Source organism: Oscarella lobularis, chromosome 2 (genome assembly GCF_947507565.1).
Source record: "Oscarella lobularis chromosome 2, ooOscLobu1.1, whole genome shotgun sequence".
NCBI classification, from domain to species: Eukaryota; Metazoa; Porifera; class Homoscleromorpha; order Homosclerophorida; family Oscarellidae; genus Oscarella; species Oscarella lobularis.
Window position 1 is genome coordinate 618,582 of NC_089176.1, and position 20,266 is coordinate 638,847.

A 20,266-nucleotide genomic window follows, 5' to 3' on the forward strand; every position below is an offset into this window, starting at 1 on the left:
TTTGAAAAGCTAAATGGAGTAGGTTACATTGGAAGCCAAGGAAAAGCTTTCACCGAGGCAAGAGTCTATAGAGGCTAAAAGCGGCTACTAGCTGTGACTTTACAAAGGAAGTTGCACCTCTGCTTGGGCTCAAAGAGGGAGACAGAGTTTTCGACATTGGTTCAGGGATTGGTGACATGGCATTTCACCTGGCAAAGGTCTGTCGGCACAAGTCCATGTCGATGTTTGGTAGCGAAAGAGCTGCTTCGACGGATGTAGGAAAGGAAACGTGAGCTTCTGGTACAGTCTATGTAGACTAGAAACTTGAGCTATTTTTGTGTTTAAGTGAAGTTTGAAATATGCGATGCAACGCAGGCTGATTTTTCTACTTGCACTTTTGACGTCATAGTGATGCGCTCTGCTCTAATGCACGTAGGCTCGTATCCAAGGCTGGATACGAGCCTATAATGCATGGGGAGGCGTTCTGGAGACGAAATTATATTCAGGGTATCACGCGTGCTCGAATTGAAAGCCGGTTTTTCCCACTTCCGTGGGACGTGGAACGCGACAGCAGGTATGTTAATTAAACGGTATACGGTTTTTATCATGCATACAAAATAATTGCTACAAAATGACAGTACACCTACTGTAAATGAACCATAACGCTTGTCAATTAGACGGAACGATTGACGAGCAGTTGTCTCCTTTCGCCTCTGTTTTGCTCTTGATCACCTAAGTTGTTCGGGTTTTTATTGCCTTTAGATAGCCAGTACTCCGTAAATGTCGAAAGCATAAGGTTTATCGTTTCTTCTAGAAACACGAAAAAGGAAATAAGGCGGAAAAGAGAGGCGACGGAGAATAGCATCCGATCAGTGTACTCCCACACGGACCTTCCATAGATGACGGTTTCAGCTCGCAATGCCGTTGCAGTTCTTTCACTGGAATCTGGTCCTTCCAGAGCTAGATCAATGAGGTACCTCGCAAAGTTGGTAAATGTCATATAGGCAATGATGAATGGGTATACGTAGAAAGCATAGCTCGACGTTTTTGCATCCATGTGAATACGCTCTTGTTCCGTCGGAGTGTGGACCTTTAGGGACCACAAATCTTTTGCTAATTTCCGAACACTAACTGCCAATACAACTTGAAAGGAAACAGCAGTCAAATTAGAAGTAATTTGCGCTATCTGAAGCGGTATATTTGACGAGGCATTTTCGACGACTGAACTGCAGTTTGAGCGGTGAAGACAAGCGAAATTGGCGTATGCAGATAGAAAGAGGTGAGCAACTGTAAAACAACTAGTGATGATAAGGCCCACCGCAATGAAAACGTCAAAACCCTGCTTTGGCGCCGTATTTGTAATCTTCTTCAAGATGCCGAAGCCTAGAAGGCATAAAACGCAAGCGAGAATGTATTCGGCAATGTTAGTTATGGCGTAGTAGTTTGTTCCCATCTGTTTAGCCGATAAGAAAGCACCAGCAGTCCAGGCTAGAGTAGCTGCAAATGCCACTAAAAGAATGCATGAAAACTTTTTCACCAATGGTCTAAGTGAATCGAAGTTGATGTTGCTTTCTCCTCCCAGTCGATTCAGTTTTTGTAATGATGTCGTCGACCAAAAGTGAAGAACTCCCGCCGTTTTGCTGCTCTTTGCTACTTTTGCTAGCAACAAAAAGAGCAAAACGACACACAACTGTACGTAGAATGGGCGCAAGCGTATTTCTACTTTCAAATAACGGTCATTGGTATCGCAGGCATCATTTGCCGTTCTCTTTAAAGGTAATCCCGTGTGATTTATGTAGTCCAAAAATTTCTCTAATCCGACAAAGAGCACTGCAAATATTGAAACAACAAGAATCGCCGTCACCTTCTTCTTGGAGCCTTTTGAAGCAGATACTTCATATCGATATTTGGTGAAAAACAAATACAAAAGAACAATAAAGAATACCAGTGATGCTAAGTTGTAGCAAAATGCTGTCGCTATCGCAGTCGTACCAAAGTCAGTCTCCGAATTGCATTTGGAAATGGTAAGTGCCATAAATACAAGAGTTCTTATAATTCCAGCAGTAGCAACCGCAGTCAGAATAAACAGAACGATCATAACTGCTATGTCCATTGGCTGCATTGACCTCTCGTTACCTTCCTTCCACAACTCTATATCACGGCCTTGCCAAATGCGTGAAGCGACGCAAATCACGCCTCGTGAAAAAATTGTTAAAGTCATAGCAGAAAATCCAAGCCAGTACATTGCACTGTAGTCAGACGAATCGCTATATGTATTAGTATGCTGGGAATCAAGGGAACTTGATAAGGCAAAGCTGAGCGAAACAACAGCTGCAAGCACACAAACAGTGATAAACGTTGTCGTGTACTTCGTAGGATTAGAACGTTCCTCTTCTACAAAAATTGACATTTTCAGTTTACCTGTTCAAGTTAGACTGTCAATAGTGCGTACCAGTAGAACTGGCAAAGCCTGGATTGCTGGCGTCTATTTGCCCCCACTGGTCAGATCTTTCAGTGCTATCCATGCAGTTTCAGTAATTCGGGCAGAGAGTTGAGCTCACGCGAGGAAGGTCAGGTGGTCTATACGGGAGTTATGGAAGAGGACAAAGCATTCTTTAGCGAATTGTACACTGAAGATTCCATAGCGGCATTTGAAAAGCTAAATGGAGTAGGTTACATTGGAAGCCAAGGAAAAGCTTTTACCGAGGCAAGAGTCTATAGAGGCTAAAAGCGGCTGCTTGCTAGCTAGCTGTGACTTTACAAAGGAAGTTGCACCTCTGCTTGGGCTCAAAGAGGGAGACAGAGTTCTCGACATTGGTTCAGGGATTGGTGGCATGGCATTTCACCTGGCAAAGGTCTGTAGGCGCAAATGCATGCCGATGTTTCGGCTACTAGATCGTCTCGGTAGTTTTACGGTGCTGACGTTCTGGGAGTCGATATTTCTGCCGCTGTGGTTAAAGTTGGTAGCGAAAGAGCTGCTTCGACGGATGTAGGAAAGGGAAACGTGAGTTTCTGGTACAGTCTATGTAGACTAGAAACTTGAGCTATTTTTGTTTAGGTGAAGTTCGAAATATGCGATGCAACGCAGGCTGATTTTCCTAGTTGCACTTTTGACGTCATAGTGATGCGCTCCGCCCTAATGCACTTGCCATATGACAAAAAATACAAAGTTGTTGAAAATTCTTTTGTAAGAACTGATTTTTTCTATGCCTTTTGTGAAAAATTAATTATCAGAGGTGGCTCAAACCGGGTGGACGACTCATACTCAACGATATTCACACTATCAAGGAAATTCCGGATGCAGCACTTCAAGATCACATGAAGAAACGTCATTGGTATCTACTGTCATTTGAGAAAAATTTGCAAGTCAGTAGACGAGTATCCTCTTTTACTGAACACTGCAAGCACAAAGGAAACTATATTTGAATCTAAAGAACGTGGGCTGGTGTTATTCATTTCGATACAGTAGTAGAATAAGTGGAATCACGCAGTGTTTGGTGTTTGTGACAGTGCTAGAACAGTTTGTCATGAAATATTTTTTGTTCTTTAGTATCTTGAACGTGCTGGATATCGTTGTGTTACGATCAAGGACAAAAGCAAAGAATACGTAGAGTCTCTCACTGATGAACTCATTCAGTTTGAAGCAAAACAGGAAGAACTGCTGAAGGTACATATACCGGTAGTCAAATGACGGATATAAAATTAATGTCGAATTCTATTAGGATATACCAAAAGGCATTTTTGAGGTGACTCTGAGTCACTGGAAATGGAAGCAAGAGTGGGCTACAAAGCAGGCATTTGGAGAGTTTTACATACTAGCAGAAAAAAGAGGAGCATGAAGACTGCCCGAGTATTGGTACACGTTTTTTTGTAGCTCGCCGAGTGCCGCCAAAACTAACGGCATCCGGGATCGTTCGCTCAAACCTCCAGTCATGGAAGACGGTGGTCTCGCTCTCGCCGCGCACGTCGTTCATCGTCTTCAAGTCGTGTTTCCCCATTGTCCCGTTGCTCGTCTGCGTCACTGCGTCGCCTCGCGAATTCGAATCAACGGCATTCGCGAAGATCGACCGGAGATGCGATCCTTTCTCATCGACGACTGCATCAACGTCATTCTCGACAGAAGGGACTTTTTCCACGTCGAAGAAAACGTCCGAATTGGGCCGCGCGCGGCCGGGCCTCCGCCTCCAAAGCGGAAGCAGGAGACGAAAGGAAAAGAAGCGAAGAAACCGAGAGAGGAGCGCGACGTTGTTCGGGTTCTAACGATCGATTCCGACAGTTCGTCGGGTAGCGACGTTCAGATCGTCAAGTGAGAAAGAACCAGACTATTTATTTATTTTATTATTTATTTATTTATTTATTTATTCATTTATCAGAGAGGAGAAATTTCCCGTTGGGAAAATGCTCCAGGATGTGGTAAGCGGAAGACTGGCGACACTGGCTCCTCCTCACATAGTGCCAGTCAATCAGAATTTGTTTCTCTTCGTAGTTGATGGCGTTTCCTGATGCAGATCCGGGTTTTGTCAGGGAGCGACTACTGAAAGAGAGAACGCAACATGCGGAAAGGTTACTTACATACATACATACATACATATAGATTATTATAGGTTTGATTTTTTGTGACCTTGCTTTCAGAGTCTGCAACTATCTTTTGGAACATGCTTATCCTAAAGTGAAGAAGGATAAGCCAATGACAAGTGGTGCGTCAACCAAAGTCAGTTTCTAAATGAATCCTGTGCCTATTGATCAATTGAATTAAATTCGTTTAGGAAAAGTTTGTCAATTATTTCACAGAGTACGCCGATTATCCCTCGCGTCCAGCCCAAATTCAAGTGATGCTTCTATTATCCAATGATTTTCCCCTCGTAAGACCGTGCCGATTGCACTAAAAATAGGTTATATCTGTTTACCAGGTTGCAAAGCGAGACATTGAAAAGGTAGCAGCGCTGCACAACTATCATTACGCACCGACCAGACGGTGTCTCGAGGAAACATTAGGAAAGGACGCGGCTCAAGCGGAATTTCGTCGCAAAGGTTAGGCTAATGGTGTATCTTCCAAACTGCAAGTAATCTCACATGGACGCGTTGAGGCCCCTTTAGTGATGATCTCTATTGAACGTAGTAGATGTGGGGGTTGCATTATACCGGCCATTGAAATGGGCTTTTTATTTACTTGTTCAGTTTTTCCGGAATTGCCTCCAGTGATGGAGGTGCATGTGGGACAGCCATTGATGAACAAACGAAAGCGAGCACCAGTTAAATTCCTACTTCCGGAAGTTGGTAAGGAAATCGAATTCTATCACAATCACGAGTTGAAGCTGGCAGAGGTAAGATTTGGCCTTGATCGGCTGAGTCACATTTTTGGGACCTATTGTTATTGTGTAGAGAAGAGCGCTGGAACAGGAATCGATAGCGGTACTATTTTGTACATTGAAACAGCGAGCGATGCGTTCATTACTTTAAATGCTCTTTTACGAAGACCGGCTCTGTGTTTGATTGTGGCTGCTGCTTCAGTGAATTCTTCTTTGAAGACATGATCCAGTGCATGGAGGCAATGAAAAAATTTTCTCCTCTATCTATGCTAGATAATTTTTGTAGGGTCACTTGTTTTGTTGCCAGTGCCTAAGTAGCTATGCTAAAGAAGCCACGTATGGGAGTGGAAAGGTGAGAAGACATGTATTCTATTGAGATAATTTTCTTTAATTGTCCTTTCGTGTTAATTAAGGCGGAGTTGGAGTGCATGGAGTCCGACTGCGGGGCTAGATTTATGAAAAGTACGTTCTTTATCAGCTGTGCTTAGCATTACTCGAGTGACTGTTGCCGCTTTTAGGTCAACTCCAGAAAGCGTTGTCAGCGGATCTTTTGGCGAAATACGAGGAGAGGGTTGCTGAGGAATGTTTGCAGCTAGCTGCGGTGCCAGATCTCGTCAGGTTGGTCAAGTAGTCTTGCATAAATTTGGAAAGGGGGAAAATGCTAGACTGTTCTAGATGTCCGAGGTGCAATTTCGGAGCGCAAATGGCTCCTGACGATAAAGTGTTCCGATGCCAGAACCCAGAATGCATGAAGGTTGATTAGTTCGCGAAAAAAATGAGTGAGGTGCTGGAACTGTTTTCAGGAGACTTGCAGATACTGCAAGGAAGACTGGAACGAGCATTTCGGATTAAAGTGCAGCGAAGTGCAAACGAGGAGCGACACTGCCTTCAGAACTCTCACGTAAGACAAAAAATATTACTAAAATAGAATCATTGTCGTATAAATCACCTCCATGCACGTGGTCCTCCGTTTACATTGCGTCTAATTGGGGTTGACGTTTCTAGTGAAGAAAGAATGACTGCAGCAAGAGTGCGGACGTGTCACACGTGTCACACTGAGTTCTTCAAAACAGAAGGCTGCAATAGGGTATGTTAACAAGTACGTGTACGTGTGTGAAGCTAATAGGTTCTTTTTTAGATGACGTGTCGGTGCGGGGCGACTCTTTGCTACATTTGTCGTAAACCGAATGTAGGGACGAAAACGCGCGGATTACTTCCTAAATCGTCACGCGTTTCTTGTCTTGATGATAGATTACATATAATCATTTCTGCTCGCATCCCAGAGATCCGAAAAAAGATGGCGCAAAATGTCGGTTTATTATCTTGTTTCCTATCAGAGTTAGAGTTTGGTTTTGCAGGTAAGAAATGTACCGCATGTTCGCTTTGGACAAACTCACATCAGGATGAAGAGATGGCTATTGCTGAGATCAAAGCCCAAGCAGAAAAAGAGCGCAATCAGTTAGCTAAAGGCAAGTGCAATTACTAGTATATGAAAATCAGCTCATTTTTGTTTGCATTCAGAGCAATCTAGAAGTGTTTCTATTAAAATTGGTCCAGACTCATAATTATGATGCGAAGGCCACTTTAACTATAATTTAAGTGAAAGAATCGAGTTGAGTTGATGAGTTATTATTTCTCTGTAGTTTTCTGTCTCTAACGAATTGAAAGCATTCCAAAAACGTCATCATGACGTAGACAAACTGTTGCATACGGGGGTGTCGAGCGTCTCAGCGTGACTCACTCACGCATCTACAGAGTTTCTCGCGATTTCGCCGTCTTTCTCGTCCGTCGAAGACGCGTCCGTCGTTTATTCATAACCGATAGACGTTTGCGAAAGGCGAAAGCCTCGTTTCACGGCCCGTCGTCGCGCCTTTCGCGCGAGAATATCTCGAATCTTTTGCCCTCTCCTTGGCAACGATGTCGTGCGTCCACTACAAGTACAAGAACAGCCTCGAATACGACACGATCACGTTCGAAGGCCTTCACATCTCCCTCTCCGACTTGCGTCAGGCGATAATGGCGCAGAAGAAAATCGCGAGCGGCGCCGGAAAGTCGAACGATTTCCTTCTCCAAGTCGTCAACGCGCAAACGAAAGAAGGTACCTAAACGACCGGCGATCGCTGTCGCGCGTCGTCCCGCGCGTTTTCGCGCCACGTGCGATTCGTGTCCTTTTGGGGGCCCCGCCTCACTAATCGCATCTCTTTCGTACAGAATACAAAGGAGACGGAACGCTGATACCGCGAAACGCATCGGTGATCGTTCGACGAGTTCCGATGGGCGCTAGGTACGTCAAAACAAAGCGAAACGAAGTCTCGCTTGGCGTGTTCATTTTAGCGGCGTGGAAGATCAAAGCGTCGGCGTCGCCGATAATCATCCAGTATGTATCGTAATCGTAGTCGTAGTCGATTTTTACTCTTTGTACGTGGCGATTCGCTTGTCGCGCGGCGTCGAGTTGCCTCGCGACGTCACTATTGGACTCTATGTTGTCGAGAGGCTCTCTTCTGCCGTTGCCATGGCGACGATTGCCCGTGGGTACGAAGAAATAAAATACGTAGGTAGTGCGGGCGGAAAGGGGGATCCGTGGGCTTAAGGGGGCTCCCATCTTCTCGCATCATTTGTTGTTATCTCCTCTCTCTCTGGCTTGCTGATGCTGCTTGCCTCGCTCGCAAGTGGGCCTTCTCTCGTTTCTTTCGTTTTTGGAAAGAAGCAGGCGGTCTGCTTTCTCTTTCTCTGTTGTGTTCGTCAATTCGACCAATCTCGACGTCGCTGTTTGCATTGTTTATGCGCGCGCGCTTTTGAAACAGTCATTATATGTTCATTGATTGCGAAAAAGAGTGTTCTTTCTCATATGTATATATTGCTCCTGATGTTAGTGACTGAGCTTTGTTTTCTGAACTGTGAACCTTTTGAAAGGAACTTTTTTATTGACTTGCGAAGATAGAACTTCAGTGTGGTGACTGAACGAGTAGTGCAAGCAGACGTTAGAGAGTCATCTGGATGGTGGTCGAGAAAGTTGGGGAAAAGCGGAGAGACGGCCCGAGTTCCTGTTTCATTGACTGTGTTGGCAACAAGAGACAGCTTACTTACCTAGTTAGGAAGAGGAGCGAGGGGGTGTATTAAATTAACGTTGTCGTAGCCGTACCTTATTCCTATTCATATCTAAGTTAGTTTGATTTATTCCTAAGGGGGAACTGACGCCTGGACCATCTGTGATGGAATTGAGCAAGGTAGCAGCAAGTGGTCCGCGAAAGAGTCTTAGCCGCTAGTAGTAGCCCCCGCGTCTTCCTTCCACTAGACTCCCGACCTATCGAAAGCCCACGCATCCGAAGAGGACAAGATCAAGGCAATGATGAACCAAGCGACAGAAGATTACGATCCATCAAAGCAAGCAGACGAAAAGGAAGATTTTCCTTCACTCGATCGTATGTGTACACAGGTATCAGAGAGTGCGAATGGCAGGCAGAGGAGCACCCCATCCCAACTACATCTGCTTCAAGTGCAACAAGCCAGGTCACCACATCCGAAACTGTCCATTGAACGGGGTAGGGAGGAAAAAGAAAGCGACAACTCTAGATTCAATTTTTTTCCTCACCCCCTTAGCTCAAAAAAGCGTCTGGCATTCCGCAGACGATTCTTCGTCCGGCTCAGAGTCTCTTCGAACCCGGTGTCATGATAACGTCGACGGGCCAACTGGTCGTTCCCGTCGTCGACAAGGACGCGTACAATCGTTTGAAGAAGACGACCGACAGGCCGCCCTCTGGGACGGCCGCCGCCGCCGGCGCCGCTTCGGGAATGGGCGTCTCGAAACCGGTTCCCGCCGAAATGACTTGTCCTCTGTGTCGCGAGATGATGACTGACGCGGTGTTGATACCGTGTTGTGGTCGCAGCTATTGCGATGATTGCATTAGGAATTATTTGTTGGAGAATAATTTTGTTTGCCCCGAGACCGACTGCAAGCAGGAAAACGTTTCGCCGGACAATCTGATACCGAATCGGATGCTGAGAAAGGTCTGTCTCTCGCATGACGTAGTATATGTATAGCGCATTCACACTTATTGCTATAGTGACCTTTGTTTTTGTGTAGACCATTGATAATTTCAAGAACAGTAAGGCAGGCGGCAGTCGGATGCAGGACATTCCCAAGGAGAAGGCTGTGATGTCAGTCAAGGAAGAGGTTTGCGTGCGACTGTTTTGCTATTGAATAATTGCTACACTTTTTCTTCTAAGGCTCCGGAAATCAAAGTAGAGCAGAGTGGGAAAAGAGGTGACGATGCAATATCGACGTATTCATCGCATGCTATATGCTTTCTCGTTTTTTTTTTTTAGACTCCACTCCAGAGCAAGACGCCGGTGCCGGCGTTGAAACGTCAAGGCCGCCGCCATCTCCTCCATCGGCTCTTCCACCTGCCACGATGGCAGGCGCTCTTGCGGCTCCCATGCCATACATGCAACCGGCGCGTCCCGGTATCGCTCCCATGTACCCGATGAACATGTACCAGCCATCGATGATGGCGGCGGCGCCTCCCATGGCCGCTCCGCACATGTACCCGCAGCCCTATCCCATGCCGACGCCACTGCCTCAGCCGCCGGCGGTGGCGGCGGCGCCAGCTGTGGCTCCCCCGTACGCACCTCGCTTTCCTCTAACCGTCGACCCGCCGCTGCGTCCGCAAGCGCCCGCCGCCAATCCACCGCCTATGTCCAAAGAGGAGTTCTATCGGCGGCAGGAAGAGATGCGAAAAAGAAATGACCCGGTATCTCGTTCGCGTTCCGGCACCCCGTCGACGGCGTCGTCGTCGTCGGCGTCTCTATCGCGATCAGAATCGTCTCCGTCCCGGTCCCGATCCCGGTCCGGATCGTCTGTGTCGTCGCGAAGACGATCGCATCATCATCGTCGTCGTCATCATCAACGTCACTATCGTCGTCGATCTCGTTCGCCGTCAACGAAAAAGCCGACTTCGCCGTTGTCGTCGTCGACGACGAGAAAGCGACGGCGACGGCGACGGCGATCGAGAAGTCGGTCGCGTTCGCCGTTGCCAAGGCGACATCGCCGACGATCGCGGAGTAGAACTAGGAGTCGATCGCCGCCGCCGAAGCGGCGCGTTGTTAGGCGAAATCGTTCGCGGTCTCCGCGGCGACGGGGAGAAAGGCGAAGAGGAAGAGATAGAAGTAGGTCGCCGGCAAGAAAAGATCGCAGTCGGCATGGATCTAGGAGTAGGACTAGTAGGGCGACGGAGGAAAGGTGGCGCAAGCGAAGAGCGGCTCGGTCGCGAAGTCGTTCGCCGAAGCGCGCGGCGAAGAAGAATCGAAGAAGTAGACAAAAGGAGAGAAGGAAGAGTCTAGCGAAGAAGCAGAGAGAGGAAGAGAAGAGGAAAAAGGCATTGGCCGCTGTCGCTGCAGCCGAGCCGAGTCCTGACGATGACGAAGTTGAGAAAGATCAGGAGGAGGAAGAAGCGGACGCCGGTGCGTCGTCGACCGGTGGTCAGGAGATGACCGGTGAAAACGTCGATACGTCGACGGGTGCGGAGAAGAGCGCCGAATCGAGCAGCGATCGGGAGGAGAGCGATCGCGATCAGGGCTCCGGTGAAGAAAGCGAAGGCGGGAGTTCGAATAGAAAAGAAAAAAGCAGCGGTAGTGATGATGATGATGAATCAGGTAAAGACGTCGAAACGGGAGCGTCAAATGTTGAAGATGCCGCCAAAGAAGACGAGAAGGCGATGAGCAGTGGTAGCGATGCAAAAGAAAAAGAAGAAACCGCTTCAACGGAGGCAGATCAAGGCCCCAATTCCGTGGAGGAGTCCTCGGCTTCCGAGAAAATTCCCGAAGAAGACGAGATGCCGCCGCCTTCCCACGCTGAGGCCAATAAACTACCCGATTCTCGCAAGAGGAAGGTTCGTCCTTCAGCCGTAGCTAGTGCTGGCATGTTGAAGGCGGCCGTACTTGGGGCCATAGCCGACGCGCAGCACGTTCGCGATAGGGAACGACATCGCTCGCGACACAAGCCTCTAGTAAGTCGATCGGGAAAGGATAAGCGCGGAAGCGAACCGTCCTTACGTTCTGTTGTCGTTGTCGAGACCGGTGACCAGGAGACGGAATCTAAGCAGAAGAGAGTTCCTATAAAGAGAAAAATACCTGATCCAGGAAAGAAAGATTGACTCCATAAAAAGTTTAACTAGACCTAGCTGTTCTCACCACCCCCTCCACTAATTTAAACTTGTACAGTAGGAGAGACTCAATAGAGATTATGATGGTTTAGTTTGTAAAATGGATCGTCTTCTACTGTAACGAAACATGGGCACTAAAAAATCATCCACAAATGCTGTGACGCTATTAACTACTCGGCAGTGCAATAGGCCGTCGACAAGACTTCCTGTGAAGCAGATTGCATACAAATATCCTATCTAATACGAGAAACGTTCCAAGAGGGCTCATATATTTTAGTTAGTTTTCTGCTTGGCAAGAAACTTTTTATATGCCGCGTCTGTACCACAGAGCCAGTCCCATAGCAGCAGCAGTCCACCGTAGTTGCCTGAATTTGCCGAATGGTGAAAATCGTGCACGGCAGCGCTCGGTCTGAACGGAAAATAACGAAAGGGCGACCACCAAAAATCGTGCCCGCTGTGACCGTCCAACCCTTCGGCAAGACGTATGACGGTGATGATCCAAAACGTGAACATGTGCGACCCGAGAAGCAGAGGACCAGCGGCGAGCGGAATGGCAGTAGTAATGAGGTTATCAACAGGATGAACGTATTCCGCCGAGAAAGCGACGGGAACGTGGAAGTGATGGTGGATTTTGTGAAAACGTCTATAGAGAAGGGGATGATGCAGAGCGCGATGACCCCAGTAGAACAAAGCCTCGTTAATGAAAAGGCACGCGGCGACGTGCGTGATGACCTCGAGCACTGATGGTAAAGGAAGATTCATTTTCATGCCTCGTAGGACAGCTATTTTATATGTCAAAGGAAGCATTAGTGGCTGGAAGACGAGATGATTGAGTGCTAGAAGACCCAGACAGTTCCAAAACCCAATTGTCTCCTTATCGGGATGTTTTCCCTGAAAGATACACCTTCGATTTCAAGACAGCTTATCTCTCATTGTTACCTTTTGGATTTTGCTCTCGGGACTGAGATCGAAATAGTCGATTGCGGCCAAGAAGAGGCTTCCACCGACAAAAGTGATTTCGTGCACAATGATGAAGCCCAGCGCAAATACAAGAAACGGATCATGTGCGAACACCCAGTCGATCAGCGAACTTTCGTCCATTTCGCTAACGTACGCTAGACACGAGTGATTCTTGGCAATTTCTTGCCGCTTGCTGCAAAGACAAGTGAAAGAGCAACGCTTAGGTATGTAAGCCATCAACGTTGTTGTAGTGGAAATGCGCAAGATAGCTTTTGGACTTCAATTTCTCGACTAAAGCGCAGAAGAACAAAGACACAACCATTGTCTTTTATCCAATGGTCTCAGTCAGCCTCTGCTTGGAGTTTCACCGTGGGCAACGGCCACACAAGTCGTACTTGAGCTTACCGAAGAAGTAAACGAAATGGCGCAAACGATGTTTGAGATTCATTCATCGTCATTCAAAATGAAGTATTCTTGACTGCGGAAATTTCCGGTTTGCTGATGCATTAGGTCTGTGAGCTGCGCTCACACCTGAAAGTTTGAAAGCCTCAAAGCAGCTAGAGTAGAAAATTGAGCCGGTATGCGCACATCACGCTCAATATATAACCTAACTGATGCAAATTCTTAGACTTTTTGTTCTTCCTTTCCCTGGTGAAGCTCTCCGCTACCTTGGGATTTAGAATCTTTGAACGCTTGGCTTGTTTTGTCTCTCTGCCATGGGGCGAGGCGTCGACAAATTGCAGAAGACTTTATATAGAAGAGGAAAGGATGATGGGATACGACGTCAATTGACGTTTGCTATAATTGAAGATAATTTCAGGTAGTCGTTGCAATGGTCAGCGTTTACTTAATTAATGATTTTTTGACAATTAGGGTGAAAAGGAGCAGGCAGGAATGGCAAGGATAATTCACAGCAGCTTCTGGAGGACAGGTACATGAGACATATGGTTCTACCCTAACTACTGTGTCACTGCATTAGGTCCTGGGGTCCTGAGCAAGACCCCATGATGAAAAACTGCTCGCCGGGGTCCTGAGCAAGACCCTGTGATGAAAAACTGCTCGCCGGGGTCCTGAGCAAGACCTCGTGATGAAAAACTGCTCGCCGGGGTCCTGGGCATGACCCTGTCAAAAAACTGCCCGCGCATGAAACCAGAAACACTGTGCAATTTTTTCATTTTATTAAATAAAGCAATCGTCCCTTCCCCTTAAAAACTGGAGCAGTTTTTGATCACGGGGTCGTGCTCAGGACCCCAACGAGCAGTTTTTGATCACGGGGTCGTGCTCAGGACCCCAGCACGCAGTTTTTGATCACGGGTCGTGCTCAGGACCCCGGCAAGCAGTTTTTTACTAACAGGGTCATGCTTAGGACCCAAAACCTAAGAAACTGAATTACAAATAAACTAGTCATTCTACTTACTAATGCCTACCTGAGCCCGTCAAAAGCCGTCACGAAGAATAAGGATACCAGTGCCATTATGGATCATATTCTTGTCCTAAAGAAAAAGACACTTTTTTGAACCTACCCCAATGCCGCCGTATCTGTGTCCTTTGAAGTATTGCCGCGAGAGAGCCGACTAAACCATGCAGGGCTGCCCACTTGCAATTTATGGAAGCTCGACAGCAACTAATCTGTTGGAAACGCTACGGCACGATCGACGGACGTGACGCCAAGTCTGTTAAAAGTAAGGAAAAAGAATACAGGCATTAGCGTGCCTACTACTCTTTTGGCGCGAGAACGAGGGCAGTACGTCTTCTATAAGGGCTACGACAACGGGTAGCTGCACTTGCAAACGAAGTGTAGAGTCTGCGGACACCATATCGAGGCGTTGCTCGACTTGAAGCAATTAAGCAGCTAGTCACGGTGTTGCTGTTCCTAGCTACCGGGCTTAAATGCTTAATTTACCGCGGGGCAAGGAAGGACCAAGTGTTCCTACAAAAAATATTAGACCTAAGTCAGTAAATGAACAAACCACTCCTATTTATAACTTGCCGCTTTATCGTGCGATGATCCCATTGATAAAGACGCTTAGTCACTTGCGCCTAGCAGCTTCGCTGCAGAGGTATGTGTTTCAAGTCACTTACGCCTAGGGTGTACATGGAATAAAGAGGTGGTTCCCGAAATTGGGGGCCCCGTTCGTATTTACCACGTCGCTCGTCCGCTCCTTTTACCTGTACGTCCGTAACATACTAGTAGAATCGGCGATCGGCGAGAGAAACTCCGCGAGGCTCGATCGATCTCACGCCGGGACTTCCACAAGCGCGCGCGCGAATAACGCACGAGGCGGGAAAGCAAAGCCATATGTCGGGGCTATGTCGGGGCCATATGTCAATAAATCTAAGGATTCGCGATAGACCCGGCATATCTTGTGAGGCTCAGCAAAGATAGCACCGCATGGCAGAATGAGCGCCGTATTATTCCTTGCCCCACGGATATCCGTGCTTGCCCTATACGTTGTTGGGATGAACAGCGATATCTCGTGCGTAACAGAATCAACAGGCTTTGCTGCACATCCGACGACAGTGTCAAGATTCACCTTGGCGAGAAGAGATCCAACGGTGAGCACCGCGCTTTCTATTATAAAATAAGCGAGTCAGTTTTACACTGACTGTCCCGAATACTACCTTGAAGCTGACGGCCGGTTGCTTGTTGCTTTGGGCCGTAACTTAGAGTGCGCGAGTGTTTGTGTGATTCACATGATCTAAACCACCTGTAAATTGACCAAGAGTGAAGATCCGAACCTAATCCAATCATTGGTAAAAGGCGGGTAGAAGCCTCGTTCGTATTTACCTGCTTCCTAGCCCGTAGTGAAGCCAGATGTGCATGAGTCAATAAATACAAGAATTCACGGTAGACCCCGGCATATATCCTGTGAGGCTCCTGTGAGGCTCAGCAAAGACGTACAGTATCGTGGAAGAATGAGCACCGCATTACTCCTTACCCTATGCGTTGTTGGAGTGAACATCGATATCGCCGACTCGTTTATTTCGTCGACTCCATGCATGTTGATTGCCAATAACCCCGCTCCATGTCTCACCAGTAACGAGCGCTTTTTTCCACTTTAGATTCGTCACGGTGTCCTAGTCTTCCACCTGTCCTAAACGGGGAAGTCAAAATTCATTGCAGTGGCCAAAGGGCAGTTTACAAGTGCAACGAAGGCTATAGTCTTCACGGGGCCAGTCGTATTCGACGCTGCAATGCACAGGAAGAGCAGCCCAAGTGGAGTGGAACGGCTCCTGAATGCGTCCATGGCAAGCCAACTTATAACATAGACAGATAAATTTAACTGCTATACTTCGCTTTCAGACGGCCAGTGGGGAGCCTGGGGCGAATGGGGATCGTGCTCTACAACGTGCGGCGAAGGAAGAAACGAGAGACGACGCGTTTGCGATAATCCCGCGCCTCATCGCTACGGAAAGGAATGCGAAGGTGGCACAGTGGGAATCCGCCTTTGTTTCTCAGAAGCCTGCTCGGGTAGACTGTTTTGTTGTCTAATTCGACGGTTCCGCTTTCACTTTCTCCTTTGTAAATAGTATGCGACGTGAAGGAACTTATACGCATTTCGACCCGCATAGCAGATGACGGCTTGACGGCGACGTTCACTTGCCCCGAAGGTTTTGCTCCGCTAGGTGACGAAACTCGAACGTGCGATCCCGAAACGAGAAACTGGACAAACAATCTCTTCACGGGTTTGCCTTGTCGAAAACGTACATAAATCAAAATTACCTTTTTTCAGAGCTCGTTCGCGCTACAGACTAAGTGCGAACGGGCTTTTTAGAATCACTATTTATTTAGTACCTTTTAGTGTGCGGTCCCGTTGATCCTGTTGACAATGGAGTCTTCCTTCAATCGAGCGACTCCGTCATCTACTTCTGCAATGACGGATTTAACCTCATAGGCTCGAGCGAACGTCGATGCGTCAATGGAATATGGACCGGAGCAATGCCTTCGTGCGTGGAAGCTTCCGCAGCTGGTAGAGTCAACATATAGAATGACGCTCGTCCAATCTTACCTCTCTCTCTAGGAGGTCTATTCGGAGTGCATCCTGTCATTCCTTTGAAAAACGGAACCCATGTTGTTAGCAGCCACGTTTTCTACATGGCAGCGGCAATGAATCTGACGCCAATCACTACACCGAACCGAGTGCCAACTACTGGAGTCAACGCGTCGTCAGTAGATGACCCAGTGCAGCCGGCTTTGCGATCTATCTCTTTCTACTATCGCATACCTGACGGAAATGGGCGCGTGTCGGTCACAGCCCGGCTTCTAAACCTACGCGATGATGCTACTGTGGGAACAAGTGTGCCACTGCATTTACAAGCTTCTGTTCATTCAAACCTTACCTTGACGCCAGTCTGCATTCAATTGTCGTCCAATCTAGAGGAGTCGTTCCGGAGTAGAATTCAGTTGGAAATTAATGTGTCTACTGAAAGTTTATTCGAAATGAGATCAATTGAAACGAGTCAGACTGATACTTGCATAAGTGAGTAGTAGTAGTCGAATCGCTTGCTTTGGCACAATCATTGTGTTTTCTATTATAGCAAAAAGTGGCCAATGTCCGGAGATTTCCAACTCAACAACGAACCGCTGCGGACTCCATTGTCGACACGATGGATCTTGTCCTGGCAAAATGAAATGCTGCAGCACGTCGTGCGGAGTCAATTGCGTCAACCCCATCAACGCAAGTACAAATTAGCGAATTATTATTGAAATGAATAACTGGTAAAGTATTCTTCCTACCAAGGTCACGTAATGCGCCGAAATGACGACGAGGACGAGGACGTTTCGTTCCGTTGTATTAACGACACGTCGTCCGGAGACTGCGGATTCAAAAGCAAGGTGTGCACTGGAGGAACGGCGTGGGAGCTAGTGCACTCCGAAGATCTGGAGCATCCTGATGACGATGAAAAAATTATGTTGCCTTTCACTTCCTCACCTGGCAACGAATGTTCCTTGGACGTGTGTCTAGAGTGCCTCTTTCCCAACTCAGACAACGACACAGTCGTTCAACGGAGAAAAAAGCGAGACACGCATGTAACAGGTGCGGGTGAATGTCTCAATTCTATTTCCATCATTACCTTTATCTCTTTTGTTTTGCAGTCGGTAGTTCAGCTTTCTGTTTGTATCCGGGCAAGTTCAATTTTAATTGGGGAACGATGCCCACAGAGCCTGTCAGCAGCAAAAATACAAAGCTGACGTTTACTGTGGTTATGTATGAAGGCGGTAAACACCACATGAGTGTGTGGCTTCGCTGCACATCCGACGACAGTGTCAAGATTCACCTTGGCGATAAGATATTCACCAGTGAGAAGAAATCCAAATATAGAGCTTACCACATCCCGCACTTTCACAATACCGGCATTGACTGTCTTCATCCAATAAGCGATATCAACAGTAAGATTGTCAGCCAGTTTTACACTGACTGTCCCAAATACTACGTTGAATTTCAAGTCGTTGTTCTCGGAACGCCCGCCTGCGTTTCTTCCATTTCCTTCAGCAAAGGCTAAAGCTGGCGGTTGCTTAGTTTGAAGACGCTTGCTTTGCTGTGACTTAGAACAGTAGAGTGCCTGGGTGTTTCGTAGATAGCATGCTTCGCGTTTCTCTTGTGACTGATCGCTGTGCTGTGTGTGCTCATTATCTAGTATCCAAATCAGTGTTGGTTGGGCTAAACAGATATTCGACCAGACGTTATGTAAAAGTTGCCGAGAGACGTGTTTACTATAAGAGCTATTCTATTAGTTCAAAACGTTATTGTCTGTCTTTTGCTCTGTATCGTCTGTCCATAGTTCGTTTCTATTTCTACGTGATACGTACTCTTCCATCATAGAATCCTACAGGACGCTCGTAAATGAGACTTCGGCCTCTTACGTTTATCTAATGCCCTTCCTGTCTTTCTCTCTTACTCTGTGCCGATGAAAGCAGTGCCAGAAAGCAGCGTGCTCCTGATGGCAAATTCCAAACCACGTTTCGCGAAAGCATTTCACCAGCTTATCGTGTTCCTTTTCGCACAACGACAAGCTCCTAGTTCAGAGCCTCTAGGAACCCCAAACACAGCTTTAAGTGCTAGTACCTTGCCTTTATGGCCTCTAATGCCGCTGTTTCGTCCTCGTTTCTACCTCCAAACAGCTTTCCTTCCATGCTTGACGAGTGCGCTAGTGTTGCTCACGTGAGTCTACGTTGTACACTGACGGACCCTAGCCTCGCGTGCCAGCCCGCGTGCCAGGCTCTCCTTGGAGTGAGGCGCTAACGCGCGCTTCACTACGAGGAGAGCCTGGCACGCGAGGCTAGACGGACCCCTGGTATCTATGAATGTTGTAGTTTCATGACAGCTGGATCTGCGACCGTGCTGCGTTGGAGAAATTGGACAGATAGGCAAAGGATCTAAAATGGCTGCTTTGACGTTCAATTGAAAACCGGATGTTGGAAGGCACCTAACTAGTATCTATGACTAAAGTGAGCGAAGTCTGGTCCCTGCTAGAGTTTCCTTATAGACATTTCTCCGCTGCCGCAATGCGCGCAAACTCCAACAGATGGTCAACTTTAGTCACTTGCAATCATTGATTGCAAGTGTTTCGATGAACGTCTCTGATTGGCTTGATGAATGAAATAGTGATAGAAATAGCGAAGTCGCAGACCTACAGTAAAAAAGCAAAAATTCTCTTCTCTTCCTACACAAAGAGAAGAATCCGTGGACCTTGACTTGTATTTGCCCATAGATATAATAGGTAATAACCTATGTCTATTATTCGCCCAAGGAGACTTTGAACATGTTTCGGTGTTCATTTTCTTCAAAAATCGCCCGATTCGAGAGAGAGAGATCCGCTCTTGGTCTCGAATTGCAGAGAATGGCGAGATCGTAGACGTTCGATGAACACGATAACGCCGCGACGGCGTCATGCTCGCGTTCTGACTTCAAAACGGTCGACAACGGCGGAGAGAAACGCCAGCAGTCCTTTTCACAAAGCCCAAGGGTACGGCGAGGTTTTTATCCGCCGGATTTGACAAGTAAACGTCAATCTGAACAAATAAACGTGCAATACAGCTTTTTCGCACTATGCGAGGTCAAACCTCGCGGACGATCGGGTCGTCCTCGTCGTCCTTTGCGTTCGAGGGCGCCGTCAGAGTCGATTTTACATCCGGGAATATAAGAAGAGCACGTTGTATTCAAAGGGATCGCGTGGTATTTCGAGAACTTTATCCGCCATTCGACTTTCTCAACGGGTCTAGATCTTCCTCCATCTTGAGCGCGGTCGATCTTGCGTCACTCGCGTGACCGTGACGTCGACGATGTTGCATCATGGTTGCATCAGATTTTGGCCGTTGCCGCCAACCTGTTTTCAAAACCGGTTTACGATTTCGCGCCTACGAGCGGTAGAGCCAATGAACGCGCTTAACGTCACACCACGTGACGCCGCGAACCAATGAGCGCGCTGGGCGGAGCTATACGGTTCAAAAGCGAAGCGCACACAGATCTTCCTTCAGTTGCGGCTGAGGGTGGGTGCGGCGTGGAGCAATCTGCGTCTCATCCTTGAGAGGACTGGCTCGGGAGATTCGACAGAAGGCAAGCGAGGATAGTTGGAACTCAGCGTGGCCCACGGTTAATTCCGTGCCGGAGCCTGTAGGCAGGGCGATGGGGGGCTTCGGCCTCGGTTTACGCACTGGGCAGAACGATCGTTTAAGGTCTTATTGTCGTCAACAAGTACGGCCCGCGCTAGGCTCGAGCGGGCACGACTTGGAGGGGGTGTTCAACTATGGTCTGGTTGCCGGCACTTTTCTCACCCGAACGACGCGATTAGACCGAAGATGATCCGGCCCAGGAGCCTTCGATTCCTCCACTGCACTGTCTTCATTGTTGACTC

General features: G+C 47.6%; 7 protein-coding genes and 2 long non-coding RNA genes across 11 annotated transcripts; 4 read left to right on the top strand and 5 right to left on the bottom strand.

Moving 5' to 3' along the window:
• Nucleotides 1–517: 517 nt before the first annotated feature.
• LOC136184179 (uncharacterized) lies at nucleotides 518–2,560 on the bottom strand. The gene is made up of 2 exons (XM_065971029.1): nucleotides 2,432–2,560; nucleotides 518–2,373 (listed from the first exon to the last, which is right to left on the bottom strand). The coding sequence occupies exons 1-2, from the start codon at nucleotides 2,502–2,504 to the stop codon at nucleotides 653–655; spliced, it is 1,794 nt and encodes a 597-aa protein (XP_065827101.1). The 5' UTR covers nucleotides 2,505–2,560; the 3' UTR covers nucleotides 518–652.
• Nucleotides 2,561–2,569: 9 nt separating this feature from the next.
• LOC136184182 (uncharacterized) lies at nucleotides 2,570–3,841 on the top strand. The gene is made up of 7 exons (XM_065971034.1): nucleotides 2,570–2,686; nucleotides 2,745–2,834; nucleotides 2,888–2,983; nucleotides 3,038–3,166; nucleotides 3,214–3,345; nucleotides 3,530–3,646; nucleotides 3,702–3,841. The coding sequence occupies exons 1-7, from the start codon at nucleotides 2,573–2,575 to the stop codon at nucleotides 3,816–3,818; spliced, it is 795 nt and encodes a 264-aa protein (XP_065827106.1). The 5' UTR covers nucleotides 2,570–2,572; the 3' UTR covers nucleotides 3,819–3,841.
• A 70-nt stretch (nucleotides 3,842–3,911) lies between these two features.
• LOC136184181 (E3 ubiquitin-protein ligase RNF216-like) lies at nucleotides 3,912–6,988 on the top strand. The gene is made up of 19 exons (XM_065971031.1): nucleotides 3,912–4,285; nucleotides 4,353–4,392; nucleotides 4,466–4,542; nucleotides 4,612–4,690; nucleotides 4,746–4,841; nucleotides 4,890–5,010; nucleotides 5,158–5,303; nucleotides 5,362–5,391; nucleotides 5,456–5,527; nucleotides 5,575–5,640; nucleotides 5,702–5,750; nucleotides 5,807–5,906; nucleotides 5,964–6,042; nucleotides 6,092–6,189; nucleotides 6,294–6,375; nucleotides 6,427–6,477; nucleotides 6,540–6,597; nucleotides 6,647–6,757; nucleotides 6,810–6,988. Exons 1-19 carry the CDS (start codon nucleotides 3,912–3,914, stop codon nucleotides 6,851–6,853), a joined length of 1,773 nt encoding a protein of 590 aa, XP_065827103.1. The 3' UTR covers nucleotides 6,854–6,988.
• Nucleotides 6,989–7,031: 43 nt separating this feature from the next.
• Nucleotides 7,032–11,594, top strand: LOC136184180 (E3 ubiquitin-protein ligase RBBP6-like). Its single transcript, XM_065971030.1, has 10 exons — nucleotides 7,032–7,386; nucleotides 7,500–7,572; nucleotides 7,623–7,665; nucleotides 8,474–8,515; nucleotides 8,584–8,672; nucleotides 8,725–8,830; nucleotides 8,889–9,296; nucleotides 9,373–9,462; nucleotides 9,516–9,552; nucleotides 9,615–11,594. Exons 1-10 carry the CDS (start codon nucleotides 7,206–7,208, stop codon nucleotides 11,438–11,440), a joined length of 2,895 nt encoding a protein of 964 aa, XP_065827102.1. The 5' UTR covers nucleotides 7,032–7,205; the 3' UTR covers nucleotides 11,441–11,594.
• LOC136184183 (uncharacterized) lies at nucleotides 11,537–12,550 on the bottom strand. Its single transcript, XM_065971035.1, has 2 exons — nucleotides 12,389–12,550; nucleotides 11,537–12,340 (listed from the first exon to the last, which is right to left on the bottom strand). The coding sequence occupies exons 1-2, from the start codon at nucleotides 12,548–12,550 to the stop codon at nucleotides 11,723–11,725; spliced, it is 780 nt and encodes a 259-aa protein (XP_065827107.1). The 3' UTR covers nucleotides 11,537–11,722.
• Nucleotides 12,551–14,831: 2,281 nt separating this feature from the next.
• LOC136200396 (uncharacterized) lies at nucleotides 14,832–17,289 on the bottom strand. Of its 2 annotated transcripts, none has more exons than XR_010673375.1 (11): nucleotides 16,993–17,289; nucleotides 16,883–16,939; nucleotides 16,751–16,833; nucleotides 16,420–16,695; nucleotides 16,206–16,368; nucleotides 15,703–16,102; nucleotides 15,553–15,643; nucleotides 15,349–15,504; nucleotides 15,198–15,287; nucleotides 15,032–15,148; nucleotides 14,832–14,981 (listed from the first exon to the last, which is right to left on the bottom strand). It is a non-coding gene; the product is annotated as an uncharacterized lncRNA (long non-coding RNA). The 2 variants fall into 2 exon arrangements; XR_010673376.1 differs by having other exon boundaries at nucleotides 16,206–16,377.
• LOC136200393 (uncharacterized) lies at nucleotides 15,289–18,230 on the top strand. The gene is made up of 9 exons (XM_065990777.1): nucleotides 15,289–15,407; nucleotides 15,473–15,658; nucleotides 15,714–15,881; nucleotides 15,941–16,114; nucleotides 16,213–16,380; nucleotides 16,432–16,890; nucleotides 16,949–17,092; nucleotides 17,152–17,448; nucleotides 17,508–18,230. The coding sequence occupies exons 1-9, from the start codon at nucleotides 15,326–15,328 to the stop codon at nucleotides 17,912–17,914; spliced, it is 2,085 nt and encodes a 694-aa protein (XP_065846849.1). The 5' UTR covers nucleotides 15,289–15,325; the 3' UTR covers nucleotides 17,915–18,230.
• Nucleotides 17,459–18,569, bottom strand: LOC136200394 (uncharacterized). Of its 2 annotated transcripts, XR_010673374.1 has the most exons (5): nucleotides 18,478–18,569; nucleotides 18,311–18,428; nucleotides 18,127–18,238; nucleotides 17,741–18,072; nucleotides 17,459–17,689 (listed from the first exon to the last, which is right to left on the bottom strand). XR_010673374.1 is itself a non-coding variant. In XM_065990778.1 (3 exons), exons 1-3 carry the CDS (start codon nucleotides 18,543–18,545, stop codon nucleotides 18,143–18,145), a joined length of 282 nt encoding a protein of 93 aa, XP_065846850.1. In that variant the 5' UTR covers nucleotides 18,546–18,569; the 3' UTR covers nucleotides 18,084–18,142. The 2 variants fall into 2 exon arrangements, 1 of the variants encoding a protein (XP_065846850.1); XM_065990778.1 differs by lacking the exons at nucleotides 17,459–17,689; nucleotides 17,741–18,072 and having other exon boundaries at nucleotides 18,084–18,238.
• A 131-nt stretch (nucleotides 18,570–18,700) lies between these two features.
• LOC136200254 (uncharacterized) lies at nucleotides 18,701–19,643 on the bottom strand. The gene is made up of 3 exons (XR_010673326.1): nucleotides 19,476–19,643; nucleotides 19,102–19,424; nucleotides 18,701–19,042 (listed from the first exon to the last, which is right to left on the bottom strand). It is a non-coding gene; the product is annotated as an uncharacterized lncRNA (long non-coding RNA).
• Between the last annotated feature and the right edge of the window lie 623 nt (nucleotides 19,644–20,266).